Below are 20,789 nucleotides of genomic sequence, written 5' to 3'. Positions count from 1 at the left end.
CACCCTGCGCTAACAAGTCCTCTGTGCATGTGTGCGTGTGTGCCCACTTCTACATGTACAGTATGCTTGTGTAGCATTATGCCTGCATGCGAGTTAACAGGTGACAGATGCAGTCCACAGTGGAAGTCACTTTCAATCCAATTTTAGCACAGTTTCCTAGACTCCACTCACAGTCATACCAAAACCCTAGACATGGACAGACACGCTAAGGTGGTAGTGTCTGATTGCTATCGCTGCCCCCCTCCCCACCATCCCTTCGCTGCCTGTTATACCTACCTTCTTTCACACATCCTCTCTCTCCCCTTCATCTTTTTCTTCTCTCCTTGTCTTTCCTAAGCATTTGGCTGCGCTCTCACGTGGCTTAGTCTCTGGGTCTGCCTTGCAGGCCAGCCCTCTGCTTGTTATTCTTCACCAGCCCTGATCAAAGAGGAGAACTGGAATCCATTTAATCAGACCCCCCACCCCCCCTTACCCCCCGAATTGCAGTGCAGGGGGGAACATGGCTGGGGTGGAAGCTACACTCCTAAGTGGCTGTAGCAAACGGGAGTAACTGCTTAGGTTATTTTGCTAGTATTTCACATGCACCATCTAACATGAATGCACATCAAGGGGGAGAGACGGAGCTGTGGATGGCCAGAACATGCGCTTGGTGCTTGTTTGATTCATCAGGCTGAAGATGGAGGAATCGCGTTTTGTGAGTCCTGCCAGTCAGGACCTGCGCTCTACATTAAAATTTCATTCTTCCTTCTCTGGTTTACTATCCACTGTCCAGGATTACATCAGCAGCAAATAACACTTCAAAGATGCGCTGTTATTTTCCTTTTTTTAGACCATTTATGTCTTATTACAAAGAGGAATGTCATTAAGGCACCGTTTCAGGTGCCCACTGAAACATGTCAATTAATTTAGCATCTTGAGTGTGGGTGATAATAGCAGCAAGATGACAAATGTTGCTGTCTGTCATGCTGATGATGACTAATTGCAGTTGTGTTGCGTGTGCCCATTAGGTACCTGATCCCCTCGCTGGACCGATCGCACGCTGGCCATTACCGCTGTATTGTGAGAAACCGAGTTGGTGCTATAATGCAGTGCAGCACTGAAGTGCAGGTTGCCTGTGAGTAAAGGATTCTTTCTATACATCCTCCATTCTGGCAGATTAAGGGCAAGACACTGTTTTTGTGAAAAGCTCGTCATGCACACTATGTGGATGAGTCACTTTGTTTTAAGGCGCTTAGCTTTTGAAAAAGGTACATAACATTAATGCTAATAATGGCAATTGTTTATTTCCATCCTTTTTGCTGGCAGGCATTTTCAGCATTTTCTGTTCTAATATCTTTTCTCTGTCTCCCTCTTGTTAACTCACTTTTTATGTCTCCTAGATATGGGGGGTTTTGTGGAAGGTGAGAGGTCTCAAACTGTGTCCCAGGGCGAGGGTGCTCTAATCCGTGCACCACGTATACACAGTTTCCCCAGGCCCCAGATTACCTGGTTCAGAGATGGGCGTAAGATTCCCTCCAGCAGTCGCATGTAAGCCTCCATTCACCCCAATTTGATTGCTTTAGTTTAGACAAAGCATTTATGCATCTTACTTGTGTTTTTCTGTGCCTGTCTCAGAAAGTTCTCTCATATATGAGCTGTAGATGAATGCAGAGCTGTTGAAATAGAATATCTTTCACTTCAGAGAACTCTAAGAGGTTCAATACTGCTCACAGATTTTTTTTTTTCCAATCCCCCCACACACCATGAGTGAAGTTGAGCAGAATAGTTGATGAACGAATGTTGGCACAGGCCTTGTGTTCATCATTGAATCGCCTCTCAGTGATAAAGCGGGTTATTATATTGGCCCTATTGACTTTGCAGGCAGAATGATTGAAGGGTAGAGATAGAGCAGGCAGCAGAGGAACCAATTAGACAAAATTGGACAAAAGGCCTCAATTGATGATAGGTTTGACTGACAGCACTCACCCCTGGTTAGATTTCTGTCTTGAAGGGTCTATGTGTGTGTGTGTGTGTGTGTGTATGTGTGTGTTTGCATATCTTGCAGACATTTGTTATGTTTATGTATTTCAAACAGTTTTTAAATGATGATTTCATTTATTAAGGGGGAAAAGGCTATCCAAACATAACTGAAAAAGTATTTCCCCCCCTTGTTAAATCAATAATTCACTAACCACAAGCAGGCCTGATTACTGCCAGACCTACTAAATCAAGTAAAAGTGAAGTAGGTTAAAAGATCTCAAAAAACCACCATGCCACCAGTTCACCAACTGCCATCATTCTGGAAAGGGTTATAAAACCATTTCTAAGGCTTTGGGATTTCAGCAAACCACAGTGATCGCCATTATCCACAATTGGAGAACATTTGTAACAGTGGTCAACCTTCCTAGAAGTGGTAGGCCAACCAAAATTACTGCAAAAGCACATCAACAACTCATCCAGGAGGTCCCAAAAAAAAGACCGAGAACAACATCTAAAGAACTGCAGGCCTCACTCGCCTAATTTAAGGTTAGTGTTTATGATTCCACAGTAGAAAAAACAGTGGACAAAAATGGCATCATTAAGAGTTTCAAGATGAAAACCGTTGCTGACAAACACAAAGGCCCGTCTCACATTTGCAAAAAATGTCTTGATAATTTTTAGGAAAATACTCTGTGGACTATCAATACAGAACTATCTGGAAGGTTCGGGTTCTGATATGTCTAGTTTTAAACAAACATCATACCAGCAATCAAACATAGTGGTGGCAGCGTGGTGGTCTGAGGCTGCTTTGCAGCTTTAAGACCTGGACTTTAAGGCCTTTCCCTACTTGATGAAACTATGCATTCTGCTCTTTACCAGAAAATCTTGAAGGAGAACGTCTTAAGCTCCAGCGCACTTGGGTAGTGCAGCAGGACAAGAGGCCCACCTATGAATGGCTACAAAAAACAAAATAAATGTCAATCAAAGTCCAGACTTCAGTCAAATTTCGATGCTTTGGCATGACCTTAAACAGGCTGTTCATGCTTGAAAACCATCCACTGTTGTGGATTTAAAACAATTCTGCAAGGAAGAGTAGGACAAAAATCCTCCTCAGCGATCTCAAAGATTTATTGCCAGTTATCACAAATGCTTGACTGCAGTTCTTGCTGCCACAACCAGTTATTAGGTTCAGAGGACACATTTCACACAGGGACAGTTCCAATTGGAAACACATTTCCAAGTGCCGGTCTGTGTAGTGAATTTTTCTTTATTTATCTGTTTCTGTTTTTTGAATTATGTGGAAATATCCAATATTCCTTAATAAATACTGTGAAATTAATATCTGTTATCCAGAAAAGAGATGTAGGCTGTCTATAATGTCACAGAAAGCACCTCCTTATCTATGATCACCATCATGTCATAGCTGACATGAAGACATTTACCCTGGGCTGCATGTTGTTGGTTAAAGCATAGATTTGGTGAAAGTACTTTCTGAGTCCAGCTGTAAAAGTTGCAGTAGAAGCACTGAGGAATATTGTAAGAAAAATCTCAGTCCTTTCCATGAATGTCCAACCAATCCCAGAGCTAGTTATCGTGTTGTTTAGAGGTGAATCTTATTAGAAGCAAAGCAGTGAAACTTTGCACCGTGACAATGTGAGTCACTGACAGGATACTCTACATTTACCGCTTGTTTGCTCGCTTTGTGTCAGGCCACATTGATATTCACAGGTGTGTGTCTGTGTATCAATGTGCGTTTCTTTAAGTGTCTGTTGAATCTGTAAGAGCCTCAGCTCCTAATTGTCCAGGAGTCTGTCTGTTTATCCTGCACCGATCAGGTGGATGCTGGCAGATACAATGAGCCTAATCTGGCCCCATGCTTGGCGTCAGCTCTCATTTTCACCAAACCATCAGCCTAACCTACATTTAGTCATTCAAGAGGGTGCTGGGCCACAGCAGTGACAGAAAAGATTGGACTTGAAAACTGCACCTTTTACACATTCATGGTTTTTATATGTGTGTGTATTTTCTGAAAATTGTCATAAATACTACAAATGCAATTACTGTGAGAAAAATCCATTTTAAGTGCATAAATAACTACTCGAGCGGTTGTTAGATTTATTGTGAAATAGAGCCAATATTTGATATTTGCCTATATTTCAGTCCAAGAAATATACAAATTTAAAGAAATATACAAATTTAAAAAGTAAAGAAGAGAAACACCCATGACTGATGATGTTGCATAGTTTGTCAATCAGAAGGTATTCTCCCTCTTACGCTCGCTTCCCTCATTCAAAAAATAGGGAACGCCACAAATACAACAACCAGCCAAAATGGGACATCTAAAAATGAGTAATCCACTTGAAACAATAAAAACTCATTATTTTTTAAACTGCATTATCATATCATCTTATTTGAGTCCTTACTAAGCATAGATGTCACAACCAGCAAATGTTAAGGAAATATGTCTGAATCAACGGCTTTTTAACCAAATATCAACATCAGTATTGGTCGTGAGAGCCTAAACCTTACATACTACTTTACTGCTTTTTAACTTTCTTTTCAAATCTCCATCAACCAGGAAGAACTGCATAAAGATGAATCCTGATGTCTCTTGTATACCTCAAATATGTTGAAATCAAAGTTCATTAGTTGCACCAAGCTGTCTTAAACTATTAACAGAAATATTCAACAGCGTCAATAGCCAGCCAAGCAACTGCTTCCATGGACAAAACTCAGACTGGCCGCAAGTGTGTTTCTGTAGAAACCCTCTGGGATCTATAACAATTAAAATGACAGTGAACCCTTTAATGAAGTACTTTATATATTAAGCAGATAATAAAAAGCAAGACATGTTCTGAGTTATTTCCTAAACACACTGTGTATATTGTAGAGAGAAGTGCTCATAAAATTGTCTCTCTCCGCTTCTTTTCAGTGGTAATTTATGTGATATGTATGCGTATGTGTGTCAGTTTACCCTTCAGATTTATTGACTGTGTGAAACAACTACTCACTGGTTTAATGATTTGAGTGTTTCTGTGTGCTTGTTAATGTGTTTATGTGTGCGAATGTACGGTTTTGAGTTTGTTTGAGGATGAATTTTGCAATGTACAGCAGTTGGCTGAAATGAAATGGACTGGAAATTTCTACCACTCTTTGCACCTTTTAATTGGAAGCCAAATTGGTGGCCTTAATTTGGTGCAGCTGCACACTACCTAAAGGCAGTTTGTAGCTTTCTGAGACTAGGGTGATTGTTGCAGGAATTATTATTCACTAATGCACTGTCCTTAAAACTAATGCGTGTTTTTATTTGCATGGATACTCAGTGCCATCGCCCTGGACAACACGCTCGTCATCCTGTCCACCGTGGCCCCTGACGCAGGACGTTATTATGCCCAGGCAGTTAATGATAAAAACGGGGAGAACAAAACCAGTCAGCCCATCACTCTCACAGTGGAGAGTAAGTACTCACACGTGCGCATACATGTGTACATGCGTATACACAGGAAACAGACTTCTTCGCCCACAGAGTAAAGACACAGCAGGTTGTTTGTGTCAACATGTTGTTGCAGATGAAAATGTAGTTTTGGGTTGTGTTTTTTTTTTTTAAATTTGTGTATTTCCTCTTGGCGCATCACTTAGATACACATTTTATTTAACACAGTGGCAACACAACAGGTTGCTCAGCCAAAAACAGTAGAAACAGAGATAGCGCCCTCTACTGACAGGTGCTTTCTTTATTTCCCGATTTCTCTTTCTAAAAAATACATGCTTATCATACTCATTACCTGCAGCATAATAGATGTCCTCTTATTCTCCAAGGCCTACTCCAACCTCTGGCTTCAATAGCGAATTACAATGTTTTAGGTGGAACTCCAGCAGGACCTCTGTGAAAAGGCAGAAAGGCCCCATGGAGTACAACTTTGGTTGAAATCCTCCTAACAAAAAAACCAAAAATGAATTCTGAAAATGACGCTGAGCACACAGGGAATGATTAAGCATACACACGCCTACATCAACACACAAATCAAAGCAGAAGGTCGGCCTCAATTATAAAACCCACATGTGCACAATTTCAAATAAAGTTCGGCATTGGCGGCAGAAGCATGGTTTTAAGTCAAATGATTATGTAGTTTAACTGAACCTGCCGCTTCCTTATCCTCCCACCTACTGTCACCGTTTCTTATCTAAACAAAGTCACACAAATGCTCGCGCCTCTTATTTACTTTCATCTCAACAACATCAGTCTTTCTTCGCCTACCTCGACGACCCAATTAAAGGAGTCACTCAGTGTATTTTTCTAGCTATCTGGACAGAATTCCACATGATAGTATCCACATGATAAAAGTCACCATAGGGTTAACAGTGGGATGTTAACTGTAATATTGAAAATTAAAAACTCTTTGTTCTGCACACTTTTAATGGCAGCTTCCTTCTCGCGCCAGCATCTGCTCATCATATCTTTAATGCAGCATTTGTAATTCAGTGCTCAACACGCACGGTACAGCAATCCCCGGGGATCAGATATCACTGGATATCACCCAGTCTGACCTTGCAGATAACACCGTTGTAGTTTGCATCTGAAAGCCAATAAGTTTATTTAATTTTACAACTGCATTTGTTCGTTGTAGCAATTCTCTGGATAAAAGACTAAACAATATGCAGTAGAGGGAGCACCATCTTCCTAAGGGAGCATACAAATGAGACAGAGCTGGGTGTAATAGTGAAAGGCGAACTGGAGTCAGATAAAGCTCCATGCACGCAGACATTCAGGCATCCTTTTTAATATTCCTTAGATTGTGAAGTGCTCTGTAGTTGACTTGGATTTACAGTTGTTTTTAGATACAGACAGATGTAAACAGGGTGGCACCCTTAGTAGTGAGAATTTGCTATGCAAGTCACCGCATAAATTTTTGCATTACACACTTGAGGTATCCTCAACACTGGGAGTTCATGAACTGCAATGCATTAATTACCGTGTGCCGAGGAACCAGTCGTGTCTACTGGAAAATTAAATGAGTTCTTTGATAAGTCAAATGGAATCCCACTTTTTGCTGCGTTGTTGGCAAACACGGGCTACATTTCCAGCCAAATATGTGGGGCATTTCACTTAATTAAACAAAACTGTTCAATTTCCGTGTTTACACAGATTTGTAAAACATTTAGTAAAACTCAAATCGAAATTAAAGTGTTAACAGCCACTCTGTGTAAAGGCGAGTACTTCACACAACATGCCAATCATCACATTTTCAGCAGCTTCAGCATGACTCTGTCAAGAGTTCTATTTAATAAATCATTCATAAATTATATGTGATCTTGGTGATTTTCAGCTTTAAATCTTCTTTGTAGAAGATTAATATTAATGCTGTTTGAGTGACTCTTTTCCATCAGTTTCTTTCTTCTCATTTTTCACTTTCACACTTACTTGTCGACTGAAACCTATGCCAATCAAACCTTACGCAAAGTCTTGCTTGTTAATTAGTCGCAAAATTTACACGGATCTGCCAAATTCTGTAATCTCACAGAAGTATAGCCAGTAACTGCAGAACCAAGTAACTACGATTTTTCCTCACTAAGCTCTTGGACAAAGGCAAATAATTGTAGCATGTTTATTTCTTTTTGTGTGGTTTTTTTTTTTAGCTTTCTAGGGACTAAAAGGCAGCTATTATAGATGGATTGATTGGTCTTCATTATGCTGATTATTAATAATGTCAACAATGTACTCAAAATGATACTTGATACGTTGATGAAAGGATTTAATTAATAATACCAAGCCTTCAGACTGATGCAGTACCACCAATTCTATGTATTTACCAGTTAATCAATAGGTAATTTGTTGCCTAGAAATATAAAAGTAATTTTGAATAAGGTTCAAACGAGCAAAACATTTAACTGCTCATCTCGATCTCTCATCAAATTTCCGAGATGATGACTGCAAAACATTCCTATCTGTTCATTTCCGTCTGTCAAGCGTCCTACAAATGATTTTTGCTTTCTCTTTTGTGTGTGTGTGTGTGTGTGTGTGTGTGTGTGTGTGTGTGTGTGTGTGTGTGTGTGTGTGTGTGTTTTTAAATCTCTGTGCCGCCATGAAGAAAATCTTTGGATATTTGGGAATTCTTTGGCGTTAACTTTAATTGTTTATTTTTGAAATGTTTAATTCGTTCTGAAGAAATGTCAGCAGCATGTTAATTTCGTGTTGTTTGTTGTTTCCTTCCATGTTATGTTCTGGAAAGAATTTGAAGATACTTGGATACTGCATTTTAATTTGTTTTATATATATATATATATATATATATATATATTTTTTTTTTTTTTTTTTTTTTTTTTAGGTATTTATTTGACTGATGATCAGGAAACTATGCAGTAATCACATGGCGAGTAGAGTCAAAGTGGTAATAACTCACAGGTCTATTTTTAGTCAGTGTTTGTAGAGGAAGCATTGCTACAGTACTGTAGAGATTCTACAGGACTGAGCAAGAAAAGGTTGAGATTTATAATCAGGTGCTGCAAAATAACAACAACAATAATAAAAACTTAATTAGAGCCCTTATTAACCTGAGATGGTCTCACACGGACATCCGGAAACAAACTTCAAAGCGATGCATGCACACAGCACACTGTAAATGTCCAATCACTCAGACATATACAAGTTCACAGGCCCATACCCGTACTCCGGGGAGGTGGGGGGAAAATGAGATCAGATTCAGAGAGAGATCACTGATTGAGGGCAGTGAATCGATGGTTGGCTGGAGGCTCTGTGAAACCCGTGAGTGATGGTGCCGCATTTAATCGCCTTTTCTGTTTGTCTCAATTATGTTACATAATGGCTTCTTAACACCTGGGCTAACACCATGCTCAGTAAATGCCGTGTGCACTAGAAAGAGGATCTAAAGTAAAGACAGGGGCGTTAATAGTTGGTTGATAGCATGCTGGCTACTTGGTTGTGATGGTGACAAATTGTCAGTCTCTGTGGAAGGATCTAGTCATGCTCAGTTGGCTATATCAGGCAGAGGCACAGGCTTAATCTGAGACTGGCATGCAATTTAAAGATTTCTTTCACTTTTGTGCGTTTCTGTGTGTGTGATAGATGTGGGAGGACCCGCAGACCCCATTGCCCCCTCCATCATCATCCCCCCAAAGAACACCAGTGTAACAGTCGGGAGAAACGAAGCTATCATGGAGTGTGTTGCCAATGCAAGGTAAATGTTCACAAAGAGACATGCAGATCCTGAGGAGGAGACTGCAAATACACACAGTCAGGCATTCACACATTATCAAAACACCACCATCTTCTCCCACCCCCGCATCTGATATTTTGTGATTTAAATGAATCTTTTGTTTGAACATAATAAAAAGTGTTTTGCACATCTCTCATTTTGTACCTCTCCTCCATTCTTCCCTTTGATTCAGGGCTTCACTCTGTTCTTCCAATCTTGCACAATCCCGGTTCTGAAATCTGACTATTATCTCAAATTCAAAGACTTAATCAGAATGACAGATGTATCCCATTGCTCCCCCAGTGCTCTGTAACCTTGAAACAGAATATAAATCTATATTAAAAACCACGCTCTCGGTCTCTTGCTCTCTTTTTCTCTTTTTCATCTTTTTCTTTTTCAGGCCTCTTGTCAAAATGAGTATCACTTGGAGAAAAGACGGGGCAGTGGTCAATACAGGGATTCGCGATTTTGGCCGTAGATTGGTCATCAGCTTGCCTGCAGTTAGCGATAGTGGCTACTATGAGTGTGAAGCGTCACTTCGGAGCAGCAGTGTCCCCTCCGTCACGGCCGGGGCCTACCTGCATGTTCTTGGTAAACAACGTTACAACATACATTTTGACCCTACAGAAAGCAGCTTAGCCTAAATGATCAGTGCTAATCTTCAAGCTGAGATACTTTTCAGAGTCTCCATTCAAAGTTTATATTTCAGTATTAACGCTAATACTGTTATATAAAGTCGTGTAAATGCGCTATTGCCAGATGACGGTGATGATAAAAAGCACGCATTAGTTTTGTAGCTGTTTTTAAAGGCTATTAGCGAGCAATCACTTTTCTTCTTCGGAACAGAATATCCTCTGTTTGTAAAAGAGCCGCCGAGTCACATCAGCGCAGAAATGGAGAAGGTAGTGGATATCCCCTGTCAGGCTCGAGGTTTGTGGTGTTTTTTTTCCACTATGCTCCTGCATGTGTGAAAGACTAAAAAAAGCAGTAAAAAAGAAAAGAAAATGGACTACAGGGTCACAGTGACCAGAGACAAAAAATAAGTAAATCCTTTCCTCCCTCTGCAGGCACACCACAGCCAGAGATAGTGTGGTATAAAGATGCAGTGCCCATCAGCCCGGTGAAGATCCCCAGGTACAGGGTGTTGGTAGGAGGCAGTCTACAGATCAACGGTCTCCTGCCAGATGACACAGGGATGTTTCAGTGCTTTGCTCGCAATCTAGCAGGAGAAATCCAGACAAACACCTACCTTGCCGTTACTAGTATGTCCCCCTTGAAATTTCTTTTCAAAGTTATCCACACGTCTGCTGATTCATTCTGTTTGTCTTTCAGCTCCTTCCTCTCTTCTCTTTCCTAATCCTCTCTTGTCCCACTCTCTGTCTTCCCTTTCTACACCCATCTATCTATATATCTCTTTGCAGTGACAGATTTGTCAGCCTTGGATGCTCGGGCAATTATTGCCTATTTTTGAATGAGAGAATGAGCAGGAGAAGCAGAGAGACAGAGGCGCCTTGTCAGATTCTCAGAGCTGTCTCTGAGAATGAGACTTGACAGCTGCCCCTTTTGTCAAGTCCATTAAGCTCTCAGCTGCTACCTGCTTTATTAGGGAGAAAGCTGTTTATGTCTCTCATTATCACCTCTGTCTTACCTGATTTTGCTTGAACCTATGCGTTTTTCTCTGTGTCTGTGCGTGTGTCTCATGTGCCTGACCCCTCCCCATCCAGGTATTGCTCCTAACATAACCGCTGGCCCCTCTGACAGTGCAGTGATTGACAGCATGTCAGTCATCCTACACTGTGAAACCTCGGGAGCCCCGCGGCCAGCCATCACCTGGCAGAAAGGTGCGTGGGCTAACAGCATGAGGTATTGGGGAGATTATTATGCTGCATTTTGACTCATCAGTTAGACAAGAGCTATGAAAAAGATCCAGAATATATATTTTCTCCAAACAAGCTGTATTTCTTTACTGTTGCTGTGCTGCTTTCCCTTCTGTTTGTTTTCCCTGACATTTCTCCAATACTTTAATCTCTCTTGTTCTTTCCCCACACACCCCCCCTTTTTTTGTTCCCCGTCCTTTCTCCCATATCATCGATCACTTCCACCCTTCCCTGCAGGTGAACGTGTCTTGGCCAGTGGATCGGTCCAGCTGCCCAGGTTCACCCTGCTGGAATCGGGCAGCTTACTAATCAGCCCCTCCCACCTGTCTGACGCTGGAACATACACCTGCATGGCCAGTAACTCGAGGGGCATTGACGAGGCTTCAGCTGACCTGTTGGTCTGGGGTAAGCGTAACAGCAACTGGACACCCTCTGTAGAACAGAATAGAAGTTTTTTGGAGCACACCATAAGACTGTGTGATCTAAGCTATTTAAGCTATTCTATTTTAATCTCTCTCTTTATTTTTTACATTGTTCAACACTTGTATAACTTGCTGAAAATGATGAGACCTACTCTAGACCTTTGGAATATGAGAAAAAATAAAAGGAGAAAATGTCTTTTTTGGTATTGTTATTATTAAATACATGACGTGTTAAATTCTAGAAGAATTACATACTTTTTTTTCTCCTAGAGGTCATTGTCAAGACAGTTGGACTTGCACGTGAACTCATTTTTGTGACTAAATTCACATTACAAGTCTCTGTAACCTTGCAAAATACTTTGCCCACTGAAAATAGAATATAATTTATGCTATTTCAGAGAGATATTGAGTGAAAGATGAGACCAATTCCTGTAATCTCTGTTCAGTTCACTGATCAAACAGTCTCTGAATAACAGCCTTTGGGCATTTTCACAGCACGTACCCGCATCACTAAACCGCCACAAGACCAGAGTGTCATCAAAGGGACTAAGGCTGTTATGACCTGTGGTGTAACCCATGATCCCAGTGTCACTGTAAGGTAATTTTTTGGAATATGCTCTCTTTTCTTGTTGGTCTTACTCCTCATTCTTTTTATGTAAGTAAATGTTGTGCAATTAAGTAGCACTTTTCAAAAAGAGCAGTATATGTTCACTTACCAGTAACGTGCCCTTAGGATCACCTTGGATTTTAGTTTCTTGCCCAAGGACACTTTGGCTTATGGAGTTGACAGACATCATGTCAACAATGGGAACTGTAGACAACCTGTTCTACTACCTGAGCCAAGGCCATCCCATATTTTTTAATCACTCCCAGCCTTGCGAACAAGCTTGGGCATCAGTGTTGTACTTAATTAGTTTATGAAATCTGCATGAGATCTCATAGTGTTTATCCACCCTTAGAAGACTTCCTATGGGAAGCATTCGAAATGCTTGGAGTCAGATTTAGGAATTAGTCCATTGCCTTCCCTCATTCTTTAGACAGTCTTGAGCATGACAGAGTGTGTGTACAGGCATCTGTCTCAGAGGGAGTGAAATGATGTCTATGGAGCCCAGTGATTAGAGAGCCTGTCACCTGTGGGCCTACGACATTGATCAGATTGCAGGGTAAACAGATGAATATGTAAACAGAGTAATAACTTCAGACAGCGCCTTTAATTAAACGCAACACAGAGGAGATTAGCTGCAGAGCGCGAATAGTCGCTATTAATCACGGGAGCTCCTAATATTTGCATGTCTGCATGCATGTGCGCATGTAATGGGGGGTGTCCATATGTGTGGGTGGGTTAAATAACGAGGAGCGAAATCCACGGATGATAAGTTGTGACACAGAGAGAGATTTTTCTGATCCAAACACTTTGCTGCCAGCTTTGTTGCGCTTTTCGTTGTTGCTAGCACCTTCTGTGTTTGGCGCATGAACTCATAAAGGGCAAACAAATGTGCTGTAACTGTAAAGTGTTAAAGTTTGCGTATGCGTGTGTCTGTTTTTTCGTGGGTAACATAGTTACGTTGTCACGCACGTGCTTTCAGACATGTGTGGGAGAAGAGCGGCACTGTGATTGACGTGAACACGTCCCCGCGTTTGCGTCTGGATCCTGACGGGACCCTGCACATCTCCCAAACGTGGTCGGGTGACATTGGAACATATACCTGCAGGGTGACCTCGGTGGGTGGCAATGACTCTCGCAGCGCCCACCTCCGAGTCAGGTTTGCATATTTACCCAATGTCTCCCCAGTCTTATCGTGCTGTTTTTAGTTGGTTTTTTTCCTCTGTGTTTTTTTTTTTTCTTTTACATGCAACCAGGACATGATGGATGGATGTTTCCTCCACTGTTGTGGTTTATCACTGCTCTCCTCTCTAATCCATCAAACCCCTCGAATATTTACAATGCCTCGCTCTCACTCTAACTGTTCAGCTCTGTTATTTTCTGCCTTCTTGTCTGATTCTATTTCTCTTATCACTTGTTCCCTCTCACCCACATTTACACGTACAGGCAGTTACCTCATGCTCCAGAAAACCCAGTAGCAGTTCTGAGTACCACTGAGAAGAGGGCCATCAACCTAACGTGGGCCCAGGCCTTCGATGGCAACAGCCCCCTTATCCGCTACATCCTGGAGGTCTCAGAAAACAGTGAGTTTTTCCACCAAGCACCTCTATCACCTTTAACCATGCACACCTAATGCAAACTCACAAATGTAATAGTTTTATTAGTAATTTCAAAAGTGATATTGCTAGTTTGTTCTCAAAGGGAACACTAATTTGCAATCCCTCCTATTATATTACATTTCAATTGTGTATCTAAAATTGGCAGTTGCACACTCTCATACATTCCTCAATCTGTATAACTCAATTGCCTCACTTGTGCGTTTCCTTACAAATGAACAGGGAGACCAAATTGTTTTGCTGTCCAATACTCTTATCTTCCTTTCACTTGATAAAATCAAAGAAGTGGGAATGTTTTCACCCACTGAGACTAAATTGCTCAACCATTTCTCATCGAAGCTCAGGCTAACTGAGTAGATGACAACTCATTATAAGGAAAATGAATCTGAGGATGCAGATGGGATCTGGGTTTTGGATAATTGAATTGCAATTTGATATTTAGAGGGACTTTATGCAAAATAAATTATTTGTCTCTTATCAGTAGCTGCACTATTATTACTGAAAAAATGAAACAGTGGTGTGCAGGGATAGTCAGAAATAACAATGAATTTAAATTTAAGTTCGCAAGTGGTGGAGAGAGGTTTTTTTTTTCTCAAGAGTCTTAATGACCTCACAAGGTCATTCATCATTCTCTAGCTACTGCTCACAGCTTTATCTTTATGTGTGTCCTCTCTATCTCAGATGCGCCTTGGACAGTGCTGCTGGCCAACATTGAGCCAGAGTCTACTGGGGTTACTGTTGGTGGCCTCATCCCGGCGCGTTCATACCAGTTCCGCCTGTGTGCCGTAAATGACGTGGGCAGAGGCCAGTTCAGCAAAGAGACTGACCGGTGGGTGCTGCACTTAGCTGTTATGCATCTGCTGAATGTTAAAAATATTGCTCGTAGACTGTGTTTTTTAATGTGTACACTGGCCGCGAGACAAGCGTTGCACTTTGGAGGGCTTTTACTGTTCTGGAACAAGCCGTTCTTCCCCGCTCGTCTTGGCAGTTCAATAGAAAATCCTGTGATTATTTCCTGTAAGTCCACTTTTTGGTCTTCATTCCTCTGGGAGTGAGGGAGAGATGAGCCGGCTTCAGGATGGGCCTTTTCAAGATAAAACTGTGAATGAGCTGAAATTGCGCTTTGTGAAGACTTGATGGGTGCGCTGACCCAGCTTCGTCTCGCTCCCTCCTATTAACTTCCTTTGCCATACTTCATGAGTAAAATACAGAGAGGCTTGAAAGTGGCAGAGCTCAACACAGACTCAAATCTCAAGTGAATTTTCTTGACTAGGAAGAAGAAGCTGTCATAAACATGCAGGCCCACCTCCGCGCACTCTCACACACATTCTTAGCTCATCACTATTCACCTATGCACACTACTGTCTGACCTTGCGCGCATCAACACAACCCATTGGATGTTTTTTTCTAACTGCAGAAAGACCCTCCTCAAACCACACACTTTCGCGGAGCCAAATTCCAGTGTGAATCTGCCCAGACAAGAATGCACCACAGGAGGGTGACTGAGCGTCAGTGAGTGCAGGGCTTTTCTGAGGCACACCTCTTTGATCCTAAACACTCTGCTTTATCTCCTCCAGAGCAGTGCTCCGGTGCACTGGGAAGAAATCAAGATGTCATCTTAAATTGACTTAAGGGAAAAGTCTGCCTGGATCTCTCTTTCTTGTTCTTTTATATCTTTCGCTCACTCGCCCTGTCTCTCCATTGTGCTGCTCCATTTTTTACCAAGGCCTCTTTGATCTTTTTTCATGCCACAGCAAGCTGTCCCTCTGCGGACAGTATTATAGAGAATATGTTTTGGACAAAGACACAGCAACACTTAACCCAACTTTCCTTTATGGTGTTCTGAAAAAAACACAAAAAGCTGTCTTTATTATGTTTTGATGTCTATGATGAAATGGAATAGAAATATGCAGAAACCCAGGATAATTAATGCACGGCTTCACTTTGTCTCTGCTTTTACCTCTCCTTTATTCTTTCTTTTCTCCTTGCTCCTCGCTGCAGACTAACTCTCCCCGAAGAACCTCCCAGCGCCCCCCCTCAGACAGTCATCGCAAGTGGCCGCACAAATCAGTCCATCATGATCCAATGGCAGCCACCCCCTGAGAGTCATCAAAATGGTCCACTCCAGGGCTACATCATCAGGTAAAAAGACCATGACAACCTGCCTGTTTCTCTCTCTCTCTTTTTTTTTATCCAGGGATAGGTGCCTGTCTGGCCCTGTGCCATTCAGATGCGATAATAACTGTTATGCCAGTCCCTTTTCTCCCTTTCCATTTTGCTTCATTCTTGCTCATTGTGTCTGTAGAATAATTGGTGCAAATTAAATACCTTCTTCTACATCCATCTGTTGTCACCTCTCTTTTTGTAGCCATTTTATAACTGCTCTGCATGATTTTTTTTTTTCGTACTCTTACTGCTCTCAGTCCCTCGCTATTGGCAAAAAAATGCCAGTAAAATCCTAATATATGTTTATTGTGTTCTGTCTACTCCCCGAAAGCCTTCGGTTGATCCAGAATGCTGGAGCATGAGGACTGACAGGGCTAGAAAGAGAGACCATTTTTCTCCCATTTTAGCTTGTCTTCATGTTGTCCTTGCTAAATCCAGAATCTGATTTAAAAACCTTTTTTCACATATAAAGTCTTGAATAGTCAGGCCCCATCTTATTCTAAAAACTATATCGCCTTGAAAAACCACTTCCCTCTCAGACTGCTGGTTTACTTCATATTCCCTAACACACTTGTGGATATTTAAAAGTAAAATGGGAGAGAGCCTTCATGTTTCAGGCCCCTCTTCTGTGGAACCAGCTCCCAGTTTGGATATAGGAGACATCCTCTCTTTTTTTAAGATTAGACTTAGGACTGGATCAGATGAGCCTGAATGCTTCCAATAAGCCTAGGCTACTGTGGGGTTTCCATTATGGATTCAGTATTTCTTCTTCTTCTCACCTCTTTTCACTTTCTATTTGTTTATATAACACTTTGTGTTTAATTATTAGTTATTAATCTCCTTTTTTCCTCACCCCCAACTAGTCACAGCAGATGGCTGTCCCTCTCTGAGCATGGCTCTGCCAGAGGTTTCTTCCTTTTAAAAGGTTTTTTTTTTTTTCATTTCCACTGTCACCAAGTGCTTGGTCACAGGGTGGTCTGATTTTTTGGGTTTTCTCTCTATTATTGTAAGGTCTTTACAATGTAAAGTGCCTTGAGGCGACTGTTGTTGTGATTTGGTTGCTGTATAAATAAAACTGAACTGAATTGAATGGTCTGTGCGGTCCTTGTCTTTCTGTCTTTCTCTATCCTTCAATTACTCTGCTCTCAGGTACTGTCTGTCTGGGCTTCCAGTTGATTGTCAGATGAAAAACATCACAAACCCAGACCAAACAAGTTTGCTCCTGGAGGACCTCATCATCTGGACCAACTACGAGATTGAGGTGGCAGCGTACAATGGAGCAGGCCGGGGCACCTACAGCCACAAAGTCACTGAGTGGACTCTGCAAGGAGGTGAGAGTAGCAAACAGACAATATTATAGTAAAAGCAGGGCTCAAGTTAATCGTTGTCTGCAGGCATCACGCTGTGGGTTTCAAAGTTTCCCTTTTTACTTAAAATTAAGCTTGAAACGTGAAACTTGACACATTTATCTTTCTTTAATGTCAAATTAAGAGTTATCAATCATGCAATCATGTTTTCATTTTTTTTATTTACCACTGAAATGGTGATGTGTACACATTTTAAAGAGTACAGCCACTACATTTTTTATTTCTGTTTCCTATCTTGAATCATAAATCAGCATTCAGCACAGAGCAGCAAAAAGGTCTGTAAAAGGCATGACAAGTCATAAGTAAGTGCTATTTTCCTTTCAACGCTGCTTATTTTTAGTCTTAATAAATGCTGCGATAAACACAGTATACAGCTATGAGCCCATAAGCGTCATCATATACTTCAGCCCAGGCTTTTACTTAACTTTTAGTTTGGGGTTTGAGATTTATCTAGATTCATTAATTTTGTCCTTGCTTATTTTTATCACATATCTCTGTATGGTTATGCATAACACATGCTTACTACCTTTTAAATATATATGTTTTTCTTTGAAAATGTGTGTCTTTTTTACTGAGTGCCCCATTAAAATGCATGCTGTTGTTCAGACTTTCATAGTTTCATAGTTTCCAGATTTTTGCATTTGTCCTTATTTTTTTTATTTTAGAATGTTTTTGTTTGTTTGTTTGTTGGTTGGCTGGTTGGTTGGTTGGTTGGTTTTTATTATAATAATAATATGTTATACAGTAGTGGCAGCAGGAACAGCGCTATGATTAGCACTGTTGCCTCACAACAAGGTCCAAAGAGGGTTGTAGTTTTGAATCGGCAACGTTTCTATGGGTAGTTTGCTTGTTCTCCTCATGTCTGCATAGGTTGTCTCCAGGGACTTAAACTTCCTCCTACAATCCAAAGACATGCAGTTAGTGAGATTAGGTTAACTGATTACAGACATCCCAGTCTCCATAAGTATAACCTTTATTTTGACAGCCCAAAGACTTTGGTTGTTTTTCTCAGCACAGATTTAATTGTTTCTGCATATAAACTATCGAGTGATGATGAGTGTCAGATATGTGACATATCTTTTGATTTTTGCAGAGAGAACCTGTCTCGGTTGGCTTCTTTTCTCATTGTACATGCTGAGTAGTGTAATTAGAACACATATTGTGAACTTTCCCCGGTGTCATACAGCTACATATTTCGACACGCCTACTGATTCCAACACCTTAGGCTTCTTGTTTCCCTGTCTGTTCAAAATCTTCAGAGGATAAAAGTCAAATTAGCAAAATCTGTTTTTGCCTTTGTGGCAGCAGATCTGAAGGGAACAAGCTTTTAGATATTTAGCTTTCGGAAATCTGGCTTCATATTTTTTTCCAACGTGACGTTGTAACACAGTAACATGCTGACTTTTTGTAGATTCCAGCTTTTGTGTTAGCGTGTTGAAAGGTTAATCTGAGTTTTTACTTTAAGATTTAAAGATGTCATCATTGCTGCCAGTCAAGGTCAATCCATAGATGACAGTATGTCTAGAAATCTTCCTTCTATACTTTACCAAATGCCTTCTGATTCAGATGCACTGTGCTGACGTTGAATGTGATTTTAAATTCCTTTAACTTGTATATAAAGCTCTGACAGGCTTAACACATATCTCTGGATGCCTGTCGTGGTAAATCCATTACATGAACAGAGATCTCTGCACCATACTCAATAAATATTCCCTTGAGCATCCATAAGAAAACTGGGAGGGTTCACATTTCATCATATGTTCCATTTCCTGCTAAGAAACAGTTATCCAAGGAAAATTCAGAAGTTATTTTTGACTTCTTTGGATTTTACAGGCGCTCGGGTTTTTGCATTACTAGTCTGTTACACTCTTTTCAAGTCTAAATGTCAGGTAGCGTAAAAGAGAGTGAGAGCAGGCTCTTAGTTTGTTCCTATAGTATGGAAATAAATACACAGAGCTCTTGTGTCTGTCTTAGTTATGATTATAATTGCGCAGCTTCAGCAGCACATGCCTTTTGTTTATTTTAAGAAACACTGCTCTTCGAGTGCTTTCTCATTTCTCCCTCAGTTTCCTCTTTGCATTCTTCCATACATAGCCCTTTGTATAAATATTGTTCATTTGTGTAATGAGCCCTACATGTGTCTTTGAGATGAATACAAGCTGTCTCTTTGAACGCTTTGTTTTGTCTAACGACAAACTTTTATTTTGAAATGAGGGAATCTGTCTGGCACAACTAATCTTAAAACCTTGGAAATTTGTGCACACATTTTGTGTAATGTCTGATCAATTAGCCAGTTAATGATCGATTCCAGCTCAGAATCCGTTGCATCTGCAATTAAACAAATGTGTGGAGAAGCACAACCGTGCTGTGGCGAATTAGCAAAACTATGAAACCTGGAAAGTATAGCATATGTCGCAATTTTATTTCCCTTTTCTCTTCACTTGCAAAAAATGTAAAAATGGTTTCATCATCTGTGTCATTGTTAGTGAACACGAGCAGTGAACATGTTTAGCTGAGCTCTCGTTAATTGGATGTTTCCATCATTCGTGCCATTAAAGACAGAAGAGCAGAAGAGCAGGTTATGCTCTGAATTTCAATACAAGAGAATTAAGAAATGCACAAGGACAGGAGGACCAGTACCGGCCAGTCAGCTTCATTAATGTGCAACTCCCTGACTGTTTTCCGGTGTTACATCAGAGTGGCATGCTCGCTTCAAACAAACTGCTGCAGGGTTCACCTGGAAGCTGCCTGAGGCAACTGCTTTCACACCCGGTGTGATTGGCATGTTCTTACCTCCCCAAATGAGCAAAAATAAAAAATTCCCTGAGCCTGATTCTCACGCTCTAAATGAGGTTGGTCTGAAAGCGCCTCTTGAAGGCTTTTCCTTCCATGTCTCATCACTATTCCCATTTTTCTCTCTTCCTTTGCTTATCTGTCTGCCCCTCTCTCCCTCTACCTTAATCTTTCACTCTGCCTGCACCTCTTAATGTTTTTTTTTTTTACTTCCTCTGGATCAGTGCCCACTGTGCCACCAGGAAATGTACAAGCCGAGGCTGTCAACTCCACTACTGTGCGCTTTACCTGGACTGCCCCGAGCCCGCAGTTTATCAATGGAATCAACCAGGGATATAAGGTGAGCAGCTCCTTTCTGTAAACTGGTGCACTCTGGTGGTCAAGAAGGGCATTGTTGTTACAGTATACAAGCACTATCAGTCAGATTTTTTTTTTTTAACTCACTTGATAAATCCTAAAAAAAATCTTTGGTACCCAAAATGTCCACAATAACATCTCCTGTTATTCAATTTCCAGCTTTTGGCCTGGGAACCAAGTCGGCCCAACGAAGTCGCTGTGGTTACAGTGCGCCCCAACTTTCAGGACAGCGTTCACATTGGCTATATAGCAGGCCTTAAAAGGTTCACAGAATACTACACTTCAGTATTATGCTTCACTACCCCGGGAGACGGTCCCCGCAGTCCGCCTCAGCGGTTACGCACACATGAGGATAGTATGTGTCCCTGTTCAGGAAGTTATGTTGGTATTTAAAGATCATTATGTGCCAGGCTG

The 20,789-nt window shown here is 41.1% G+C and overlaps 1 protein-coding gene and 1 long non-coding RNA gene across 9 annotated transcripts in view; one reads left to right on the top strand and one right to left on the bottom strand.

Moving 5' to 3' along the window:
• The window catches only part of LOC309705450, a 93,890-nt gene that overhangs the window by 37,029 nt on the left and 36,072 nt on the right, over positions 1-20,789 (bottom strand). The gene's annotated exons all lie outside the window — the stretch shown is intronic.
• Positions 1-20,789, top strand: part of LOC309705447 (protein sidekick-2-like) — an 86,997-nt gene that overhangs the window by 50,174 nt on the left and 16,034 nt on the right. For all 8 annotated transcript variants that reach the window (XM_082531275.1, XM_082531274.1, XM_082531272.1 and 5 more), the window contains 17 exons: positions 1,008-1,114; positions 1,380-1,527; positions 5,283-5,416; positions 9,044-9,155; positions 9,574-9,764; positions 10,020-10,103; positions 10,241-10,435; positions 10,898-11,014; positions 11,288-11,455; positions 11,968-12,070; positions 13,059-13,235; positions 13,523-13,659; positions 14,374-14,521; positions 15,694-15,834; positions 17,008-17,189; positions 20,243-20,358; positions 20,535-20,730. In XM_082531275.1, the coding sequence (XP_082387401.1) occupies positions 1,008-1,114; positions 1,380-1,527; positions 5,283-5,416; positions 9,044-9,155; positions 9,574-9,764; positions 10,020-10,103; positions 10,241-10,435; positions 10,898-11,014; positions 11,288-11,455; positions 11,968-12,070; positions 13,059-13,235; positions 13,523-13,659; positions 14,374-14,521; positions 15,694-15,834; positions 17,008-17,189; positions 20,243-20,358; positions 20,535-20,730 (2,456 nt within the window). The remainder of the gene's footprint in view (positions 1-1,007; positions 1,115-1,379; positions 1,528-5,282; positions 5,417-9,043; positions 9,156-9,573; positions 9,765-10,019; positions 10,104-10,240; positions 10,436-10,897; positions 11,015-11,287; positions 11,456-11,967; positions 12,071-13,058; positions 13,236-13,522; positions 13,660-14,373; positions 14,522-15,693; positions 15,835-17,007; positions 17,190-20,242; positions 20,359-20,534; positions 20,731-20,789) is intronic.

Source organism: Aulonocara stuartgranti (genome assembly GCF_965226115.1).
Source record: "Aulonocara stuartgranti genome assembly, chromosome: 4".
NCBI lineage: Eukaryota > Metazoa > Chordata > Actinopteri > Cichliformes > Cichlidae > Aulonocara > Aulonocara stuartgranti.
Note: the sequence above shows the minus strand (reverse complement) of the source record. Positions and strands in the feature narration are given on the sequence as shown.